Source organism: Aulonocara stuartgranti (assembly GCF_965226115.1).
Source record: "Aulonocara stuartgranti genome assembly, chromosome: 22".
Classification (NCBI taxonomy): domain Eukaryota; kingdom Metazoa; phylum Chordata; class Actinopteri; order Cichliformes; family Cichlidae; genus Aulonocara; species Aulonocara stuartgranti.
Window position 1 is genome coordinate 12,924,139 of NC_138957.1, and position 10,071 is coordinate 12,934,209.

Below are 10,071 nucleotides of genomic sequence, written 5' to 3' on the forward strand. Positions count from 1 at the left end.
CGTTTTTTTCCACTGCCACACTGATTCTGGAACTGCTCAGGTGGACATTTACTCTGAGTTTTGTGAGGAAGCATCACAGAGAAACTGGGGTTGCTTTTACATAGGTGGCATCAGAGACATGCATTGGACAGTTTCCATGTACATGACATGCTAAGTCATCGTGAGTTTTCAACAGATATTAAGAGATGATCACGTGAGTTGTGAATGTTATCTGCCCCCCCGTATAACCTTTATCAGTTGTAATCATCCAGCGATATCACCAGTGGATGTGCAACGTGAAAACAGCAGGTTGTTAAAATGTAAACCATGATCAAGGACTATTTTGAGAGGTATCAGGAACTGCAAATAAAACAACTCGAGGGCTCTATAAACCTGAAATTAGCCACCAATGTGCACAGTGAAACACTCACTAAACTTTTGTGTTATATTTTACAGGTTTTGTCACTTTAAAAAAATACCGTTTATATAGTCATGTGAAAAAAAAGTCTTCTATGCAGTCCTATGAAAAACTAAGTTCAAACTTTCTGCTTCCATAGAAACTGAGAGGATAAGTCACAGCCAAGTGTTGGTAATTAAATGTTTAATTATATTTTTGAGCACCACTATAAAAAGGAAGGTTTTGGCAGTGTGCTGGTCACACACTGTGTTAACACAACGCCACAATCTTCTTAGCAGTGGACATCCCAGTCAGACTGGAAATGCTCAGAGAGACTGCAACAAAACACAAGACTTCGGGAACAGTGTCCTTTAAACAGACAAGACCAAATTGTACAGTCGATGTAATGCACAACGCCACATGTAGCAAAATCCAAATGCAGCATATTAGCACAAATACCTCACACCAGCTGTACAGCTCGGTTGAGGAGGATTTGTTTTGTACCCACAGGACCTCAGCTAGCATGTTAAATGTTGAGTCAACCATGAACTCCTCTGGATCCCAAAGTCCTCTAGGGTGAAATGAATCCATCTGTCCAACAGCTAAAGCCTGGCTGAATCTGGTTCAAGCAACAAGATGACAAGACAGCAAATCTATAACAGAAAAAGAAAAAACTTAATGTGTTGCAGAGTCCCAGTCAGAAACTTGGATTCAACCTTGAAATGCTGTCGCAGGCCTTTTAAAACAAAGCTGTCCATGAATGAATGCTTGAAAACCACAATGAACTGAAGCAACGTTGTAAAGAGGGAGCCACAATGTCTTCATGGCGACTCATAATCCACACAGATGTAGTTAATAGTTAATCAGCAGTGCTGTTACTAAGGGGGCTGCTCGTGTTTGATCTGTCTTGTGTTGAGGCACCGATCTTTTTACGTAACAATAAAATGGGAAGGGCTGTAGCTTGCTATAAATCTGTCTGTGCTCCTCTAGCTGCTGTCTTCATTTCATCATCCCTCCACAACTTCACTCTCAGTTGTAAGAATTCCCTCTGAAACCATGGCTAAGGCAATGACTCTGCTGTGGGGGGCCGGATCGCCTCCCTGTTGGAGGGTGATGATCGCTCTGGAGGAGAAGAACCTGCAGGGCTACAACCAAAAACTGCTGTCCTTCGATAAAATGGAGCACAAGTCCAAAGAAATGTTAGATATAAATCCCAGGGGACAGGTAGGGCCTTAAGAAAATTACACCTTAGCTAATGTACCATACAATATTATCATTAAGTCTAATGCTTAAAAACACTTTGCATAATAACCTCAACAACCTCATCCTCATCAACATGATATATGTATTGTTGCTCTACTAGCTAAGTAAAGCTGGTTACACAACATTATTCAGCCCGCCCATCTTAGTTTTTTTTAAGTTTTAGAAAGGCAGCTGTGAAAGTTGACCTTTGGCCAATGGTGGGCTGTGTCCCAAGAGCAGCTGTTTCAGTTCAGTGCCCTTCTGTCAACACTGATTGTTGGTATATTACAAAATCTTATCCAATGTAGATCTTAACATACTGGCCTGTTCACCTGATTTCTCCTTGGGCATAACGGATTAAAAGTTGCTCAGCACACGCGGGTTAGCACCAAGAACCTGGAGTGTAGTTAAAGCTGTCAAAGTCACGAGGATTTTTGTTTTTTACAACAGGGTCAAATACTTTGTGAAGCTAAAGGTTAGCGAGACGTTATTAGCATGACAGTACTGTATATTGACCTGTTCTGCAGATTGGAGGGGTGACACGCCTGCTACAGCTTTAGCAGCTAACTTAGGCAAAAACAAACTACAATATGTTATATGTTGCACTTTGTGATGCACTACAACATGTAATCATAGCAATCTGCTACTGGCGGCTCTCAGTGCAATTAACATAGCAAACTTCGGGTATCCAAGTGATTCAAATGGCAGCTTTGATAGTTTGTCTTGCTCACGTTCTAATTTTTTTTCCACAGCTTCCAACATTCAAACATGGAAACACTATTGTGAACGACTCCTATGCAGTCTGTTTTTACCTGGAGGTGAGGATTCTAATTCATTAAGAATTATACTGACCCTAAAACTAAATTCAACATCACAAACAGTAACAAGCTCATATGTGTGCGCGTTTTTTTCTTTCCTCAATGGCAGAGCCAGTTTAAGTCCCAAGGAAACAAACTGATCCCGGACAGCCAAGAAGAACAAGCTCTGATGTACCAACGCATGTTTGAGGGTCTCACATTCTACGAGAAACTCAGTAAGACGAAAACTTTGCCTACACAGTTTTACAGTTGACTTAGCAGTAGCAGCTTGAGGAGATATGGGTGAACTTTGAGGAAGCAGTCTCTTCCCTTCAGAGCCTGCCAAACTTACTAGACTGGTGTTCCATCACGTTAGATGATGATGGAGATAAGTAACTGAAATAAGTCCAGACCCAAAACAAAACATTTTAGACAGTTTATGAGCAGTGGATTTTGTATGTATTTGAAAGCCATTTATATCCTAGCTCTTACAGGTTTATGAATGTGTTTTATGATTGCAGCTCAGACAGATACAAAGGTCGCAGTCCACTTAAAAATCTTAAACATTAGCAATAAAATCTTAACGTCAATTCCAAAATGGACAGGGAACCAATGAAGGGACGTGTTCATGATTTCCAATACCAGTAAAAAGATGAACTGCTGTATTCTTGACTTACAGCAGGTGGCACAGAGATAGTTATTCTGTACCAAAGTAGAAAGTCGTCCAGGTGGGAAGTGATAAAAGGGTTTTCCAGGCCCTTTTGAGGAAGTCCGGACTTTATCTTGGCAATGACTCTGAGTTGATAAAAGAAATGGTACAATAGTAAATGGAGTGTTGCTTATATAACACTAACAAAGCACAGAGAGTGCTTTTTACTACAAGCCTCATTCATCACCCAGTCACACAAAAGCACTTTTTTCCTGTACCTAAATGCTTTTGTGCGCACATACAGATGCATCAGGTGGTCATCATCAGGATTTTGCTCGAGAAAACTGGAGTCTGGAGTAGTCAGGGGATAAAATTCAGTGACCTTCCAGTTGGTAGATGACTTGCTCTATCTCCTCAGCTACAGCTGCCCAATAAAATCAACATCAATATTGTAAAGAACAGTGAACTCAAAATCACAGTGTGGGCTCTTGGAGAGTGGGTAGTCTTTTACCAAAAATAGTGCTTGATAAAAATAGTGCTGCGATGCCTTTACAGTAAAAAATGTTTTTAGCATCATGTGATTGAGTTTTGTTTATTTTCAGATGCGGTTATCTACTACGACTGGTTTGTTCCTGAAGGTGAGAGACATGAATCGGCTCTGAATAGAAACAAAGAGGCTCTGACCACTGAACTCAAACTCTGGGAGGGTTACCTGCAGAAGGTATGTGAAGGCACACACACACAAACACACGCACACACACACAAACACACACACACACAGAAACACAAGCTGACATCACCTGCTTTGGTTTATTCAAACTGTGCTGTAATTTGCATTTCTTTTATCCAAGCTGGGCTCAGGCTCTCATGTGGCAGGACCGTCCTTCACACTGGCAGATGTGGTCATTTTTCCTACAGTTGCTTATCTTTTCAGATTTGGGTAAGAGTGGCAGAGAAGGAAATAGAAATGACAGCTGCTTCTCCTTCATGTTTCATCAGTATAATAAGTGATGATCTGTAGTCACTGAACTTTATATTCTATATTCTACCTTCTGCTCTGATCTGTAGGCTGTCTGCAAAGCGTTATCCTAAACTGGGAGAGTACTACAATCTGCTGAAGGATAGACCCAGTGTCAAAGCCAGCTGGCCTCCTCATTGGCTGGAGAACCCTGAGGGACAAGACACACTGAAAGACATCTGACATTCATGCAGACGTGAATGAATGTCACATAATAATATTGCAGCTTTTGTTTGTGTGTATATCGAACAACAGTTTCTGTTGACTGATACAAGTTCAGGTTCCATTAACAGCAGTTTTTTTTTTGTTGTTTGTTTGTTTTTAATATGAGATGTCATGTAGCATCAACCAACAGTCAAAAAAATTAAATCTACACTTTTTTTTAACCTTTAATAAATTTATATCAGTGAACTGGAGTCAGAACATTTTTTGCTAAAGAAGAAAAGGACTAAGAACTAGTTTTCTGTACACAAAGGGAACTCCAATGCCTCATGCTTCAATTTGATATCATTTGCATGATTTTACATTGCTACGTTAAATTCACAGCCTCATGTATACCCACTGAGTGTACTGTATTTTGGCCATTGTCACTTCAGTTAAAAATAAACTTGTGTCAATCAGCATTGTTGACGTATTTCATTATGCTTGTGAACATGAACTCAGATCCTGCACATCTAGGCACCACTAAAACCCTTTTACGTGAGGGTTTTTTTTGCAAAGCATGATCAGAAGCTGAGTGAGGTAATTTCAGGATGAACCCAGCCTTTTTAGTTTTATAAAGTTGGTCAACTTCTTATCAGGGAACTTGTATGAGAGGGACACAGTTAATGTCAGCTCACACAGGTTTTATTTCTCTTTTGCTTTGCAGCATTTTGTTTGCTTTTTTGTCGCACACCAACGTCATTTCACTCATTCTGACATCAGCAGTTTTGTTTTTCGCCTGGTGTCACGCAGAATAAAGTCTGTATACGATAGCCTTCCAGTCGTAACCACGGCATTTTCAAGTCTCCACACATTCATGCAGCATGTTTTAATACTATACTGTACAATGCTACACTAGTGCTTCTCCTATCACACCCAGCAGCAGCAGCAGCAGCAGCTGTGTTGCTTATAGCCTTTATTGTTCATTTAATCTCTTAATATTTTTTGATTTTCTTTGTAAAAAACAAAACAAAAAAAACCTCCCGTCTTCCTGTAGGAAGCAGTTTGTGACTGGTTATATGCTGCCAGCTCTGCCCCTTTCATGTGAACGTGCTGGAAAAAGCCTGGGCTGGATTACCAAGCTGGTAAACACTGCGTGTGACCGCTTATCCTGAATGCAGTTGTTATGGTTAAATGAAGCCAGATAAGGCCCAAGATATCACTACTATGCTAAACATGTTTCATAGTACGTGCCTCTGCTGTACCTGTTGAATTGAGTTGAGTCAGGTACTCAGTTCTTGGAGCTTCACCTGGTTTTGTACTTGCTTGGAAAGGTTAAAGTAACTATCATGGAGCTGCACAAACCTGCCCGAAAGCCTCTGCCGAGTAGGAGAGCGCATACACATGAATTTGAAATGTTCAGATGTACAGTCGATCAGAAAATACTTCCACCTAGTGACTTTGCCCTCTCTTTAGCCTCTCAGTTAACCTTTATTCATATAAGGTGGTACACTAAGGAGTTCCTCTATTTTCAATGGGAGCCTTGTGTGACAAAGAAAACAAAAGAACGGATATAAAATTCCACTAATGGACAAGTAATGCGTGTGGCATGCAACCAGGTTGCCAGGTTATCAGTGGACCTGATAAAAACATCAGAAACAAACTGTTGCTGTAGTCAGCAAAAAATGCTTACATCATGCCAACTAAGCAAAATGAAAACACTGAAAGTAATGCACAAACACAATATATGTGTATGTATGTATCAGTCAAAGGCAAGAAGAAAAACGTGCTTCTTATTCTGACATGTATGGGGAAATCTTGCAGAAGTTTATCCCACAGCGAGCTCTTCTTTGAAAAACAGCCCAAGATAACAGAGACAGCGATCGCAGCAAACATGCAGTTCTCTTCACCGCTGTTCATGCAGAAGTCCATGCTGCCAAGTGCACACTAACATGAGAAAGAAGCACAAAAGAAGAAAATAAAAACAGAAGCAGGGATTTGGTGAAGCTAGAAATGTGGATGTCAAATGAAAGAATGCATTAAAATCAGGGGTATCAGACAGAGAGACGTGAAAACTGTGCCAGTGTTGCGTAAGTGCCTGCGTGTGAAGTTGTAAATACACGACTGCTGAGTCACTGTGAGTTTCAAAATATCAGCAACAACACTGCAAGAATCTATAAAGCACGAACAAGGATGATAACAGTTTTTAACATACGTATAACAGATGGATGTCAACTACAGCTGTGATTGTTGACATGCAACCGTAATAATAAAGCCCACAGGAATAAAGTTGGGTTCTGATAAACCCCACAGAGACTTTCACTTTCACTTTAGTTTCTACACCTGATTTTAACGTTATAAACATTATTATTCACTGAAATTCAGAATATTGGTGCGGTTTTGCAATAGCTGTGAATACAACAATCTTTATCAAACAAAATGTTTCAAACTGTGCTGCTACAAAAATGTTCCGACAGCAGCATGTCAGGTAAAATGCAGGTGCGTGATCTCGCTCAAAAAATAATTCACACCCCGCTATCTGTGAGAAATCTCTTGTCAGAGCATCAAAATGGGACGGGACTTAAAGCCACCAATCCGGATGTTGAGGGCTGGAGTTTTGCTATATAATGAGGCTCTTTACCTGCTCTAGCTTCAGTCTTCTCATCTTTAACCTCCCTTTAACTTCAGCTCCCAGGTTAACCTCTGAAACCATGGCCAAGGACATGACTCTGTGGTGGGGCTCCGGCTCTCCCCCCTGCTGGAGGGTGCTGATTGCTCTGGAGGAGAAGAACCTGCAGGGATACAACCAAAAACTGCTCTCCTTCGAGAAAGGAGAGCACAAGTCGAAGGAAGTCATGGATGTAAACCCCAGGGGACAGGTAGGCTTGCATCACATTCATACCTTTAAACTGCACTCAAACCCCCACCTCCTGAAGTACTTTATGTTCACTGTGCAATTACAAATAATAATGCCTAATTTTGAAGTATATATTAATAACATTCATTCTACTTTATCTTAAAGCTTCCTGCCTTCAAATTTGGGGACATAGTGATCAATGAGTCGTACGGTGCATGCTTCTTCCTGGAGGTGAGAACCTTACTTAAAATTTCATGTCACTGAGGAGTTGTTAAGTTGGAGGGCGACTGGTGATTGCATGCTCTGCAATGCTTTGTATAAGCAGACACCCTACACCGCAGGGTGCACTGCACCTCAGAACAGTTGCTCGTTTCATGTGTTTCCGTGTGCTTTCATGTGTTGTTTTCAGTCCAAGTTCAAGTCCCAGGGAACCAAGCTGATTCCTGACTGCGCCGGCTCCGACAACAATTGCGCTTTGATAGCTTTAATAATGCAGCGTGTGTTTGAGGGCAACACACTTCACCAGAAAATGGGTACGTTAACTCTGTCATGGCCTTCTGAACATACCTGTTGAGCTCGATATCCCTGTATGCTGATGTGGACACTGAAACCAGGGGATTTACAGAGTTTATAAAGAAAATCTTATAAAGTTCTTTCTGTATAACTTAGCTGTTGTTGTTGCCATTCAGAGATTTGCCTTTTGGGATTTTAAACAATGCTTGGCAACATCACGCACAAACCTGCAACCTTTAACCCGCTGAGACTTCATGTCTTCAGCAAACCTCCTCAGAGGCTTTGACATCAACTTTCACCGACGTGGTCCGAGGTGTTCAAAACACATGCAACACACAAAAGAGCTGTGCCTTCACTTAAGAGTGTTACATAATGCATTATTTCTCTGGGGAGTAACCCTCACAACATGCTGGGATGTTAATCTCTGCTCAAATTAGCCTTGCAAGTAAATTCCTGAGACAGTGTAGAAATGACACCAGAAAATCCCATGTAACCAAAATGAACATTTGCTTAACATGATCACTCATTTTTAAATAAGCTGCTATAGATGTTATTTGGGTACCTTTTTATAGTCTTCAGCCTGATGTTAGACAGTAATTGTCTGTTCTGATATTTTGCAGCGGATGTTTTTATGTACAACCGGAGGGTCCCGGAGAATGAGAGGCACGAATCTGCCTTTAAGAGACTCAAGGAGACGCTGACTACTGAGCTGCAGATGTGGGAGGGACACCTGAAGAAGGTATGATGCGCATGCACTCACAAGCACCCAGAGCACGACAGCTGCAAAGCTGCAGAAACAGGCAATAACCCTAGCAGGAAGTTATAAGCTGTTGGATGTAATGGGTGCTACCGTGTAAAAGCACTTTGTCTATTTTCTTTTCTTTTTATCCCCTCGGTATTTTGACTCATTATAATGATTTAAAGGGGAAAAAAATGTCCAAAACATCTGTTCACAGAGATATCAATTGATGTTGAACATTTGATGTTTACGTTCCTGAAAACACCAACTCACAGTACAAGATTGTGCAGGAAGTCAGTGTAATGTTTATTTAACTAAGCAAGTCATTGGCAAAACCTTCCTATTTACAATAGTGGCCAGACTGCCTCAAGAGGAAATAGAGGCAAGTCAAAAAAACAAGTACCGAATGTTGACAGTTGGCCGATGCACAGTACTTGGATGATGACGAGCTGATTGTCTGAAGTCTTTTGTTGAGATATGCTCAGCAGCTGCTGTTAAGGAGACAATATATGTAGAAGAATTAGTAAGCCAAGTTTCACCAACTATTTAAAAGATTTTTTTAGCTTCCATCCAAAATCTTTTTTTCTTTGTCTTCTTTTTTAAGACACCAGGCGGTTTCCTGGCAGGGGAGAACTTCTCCATGGCTGATGTGATTGTTTTTCCAAGTGTTGCTCTTCTCTTACGCATGGGGTAAGTAAGCTAAATTTGCAAAACTGACTTGTAGCTGCCTGGATTGAATAACAAACAGCAACAAACTCACACCAACTTTCGTCTTTCTTGCAGGCTAAGCGAGGATAAATACCCCAAACTGGCAGAATACTACAAAAAGCTGCAGGGCAGACCAAGCGTCAAAGCCACCTGGCCTCCTACTTGGAAGGAGACCCCAGGACAGGAACTTTTAAAAGATATCTGAGACTGAGAAACCCATCAGCTGGCGAGCACATTTTTCCTGTTGCATTTTTAATTTGTTACCCTGTGCTGCTCTGCAGTGGATATTTGAACATTTGTTACTGAACATGCCATCTTATTTCTGTTGTGCTGTGAGTAAAAGCAATAAAAACTAAGTTTTATTTTTGTTTGCTTCATTATTTTCAAGTTAAATTTCCACCAATAAAATTTGACCTTTGGCGTCAAACCTGGCCCGTCAATGTAAATTTAAAGTTTTGATGCTATTTTTAACGAGGTACCACTCACATTAGTGCTGCGTAGTCTTGACAGGAGAGATCACCAAACAGAAACTTTAAATTAAACTTTTTGCTTTGTTTTCTCTGAAAACATCGCACAATCATGTTTACGAAAACATTTCTATAATTATGCTGCCGTGTCACAATCAGAGCAGTGGCAAAGCCATCAGATTTTTCGTTGGGGTGGCCAGGCCTTTGCTTACATTGCAGTGGTGCAGAAACTGCTTTTGCATTCATTTTGCAGTAGAAGTCATAGTAATTTCTTTTCTCACCCACTCTTTTGATATGAATGCATATTAATGCCTACATTTTAGGCATTCATGTGCAATAACACTATTATGCCTTCAGCTGATCAAAAAAAATCAATAAAACCCTCTAGTGATTGTTGAAGTTATTGTTACTAAAGCTACGATAATTTCAGTGGTGTTGTGCTGCTAAAATATAAAAAGGCTTGCTTCAGCAGAAAAGCTTGAATAGCCTAACTTTATAGTAAAATTCCTTTTTATAGCATTTACAAGCTTAAACAAATAAAGCGCAATGAAAGGTCATCATATC

At 40.5% G+C, this 10,071-nt stretch overlaps 2 protein-coding genes across 2 annotated transcripts; both read left to right on the top strand.

Moving 5' to 3' along the window:
- The first annotated feature begins 1,061 nt into the window (after positions 1 to 1,061).
- Positions 1,062 to 4,702, top strand: LOC309699116 (glutathione S-transferase A-like). Its single transcript, XM_082521969.1, has 6 exons — positions 1,062 to 1,600; positions 2,371 to 2,436; positions 2,546 to 2,651; positions 3,667 to 3,785; positions 3,916 to 4,004; positions 4,133 to 4,702. Exons 1-6 carry the CDS (start codon positions 1,433 to 1,435, stop codon positions 4,263 to 4,265), a joined length of 681 nt encoding a protein of 226 aa, XP_082378095.1. The 5' UTR covers positions 1,062 to 1,432; the 3' UTR covers positions 4,266 to 4,702.
- A 2,172-nt stretch (positions 4,703 to 6,874) lies between these two features.
- Positions 6,875 to 9,402, top strand: LOC309699113 (glutathione S-transferase A-like). Its single transcript, XM_082521966.1, has 6 exons — positions 6,875 to 7,102; positions 7,246 to 7,311; positions 7,490 to 7,613; positions 8,214 to 8,332; positions 8,937 to 9,022; positions 9,116 to 9,402. The coding sequence occupies exons 1-6, from the start codon at positions 6,935 to 6,937 to the stop codon at positions 9,243 to 9,245; spliced, it is 693 nt and encodes a 230-aa protein (XP_082378092.1). The 5' UTR covers positions 6,875 to 6,934; the 3' UTR covers positions 9,246 to 9,402.
- The last annotated feature ends 669 nt before the right edge of the window (positions 9,403 to 10,071 follow it).

Bases quoted from the DNA above. Each gene is read 5' to 3' on its own strand.
- LOC309699116 (XM_082521969.1), top strand. From the start codon at position 1,433: ATGGCTAAGGCAATGACTCTGCTGTGGGGGGCCGGATCGCCTCCCTGT. The intron at 2,652-3,666 runs GTAAGACGAAAA...GTTTATTTTCAG, and splicing joins CACATTCTACGAGAAACTCA to ATGCGGTTATCTACTACGAC. The intron at 3,786-3,915 runs GTATGTGAAGGC...CTTTTATCCAAG, and splicing joins GGGAGGGTTACCTGCAGAAG to CTGGGCTCAGGCTCTCATGT.
- LOC309699113 (XM_082521966.1), top strand. From the start codon at position 6,935: ATGGCCAAGGACATGACTCTGTGGTGGGGCTCCGGCTCTCCCCCCTGC. The intron at 7,614-8,213 runs GTACGTTAACTC...GATATTTTGCAG, and splicing joins CACACTTCACCAGAAAATGG to CGGATGTTTTTATGTACAAC. The intron at 9,023-9,115 runs GTAAGTAAGCTA...TCTTTCTTGCAG, and splicing joins GCTCTTCTCTTACGCATGGG to GCTAAGCGAGGATAAATACC.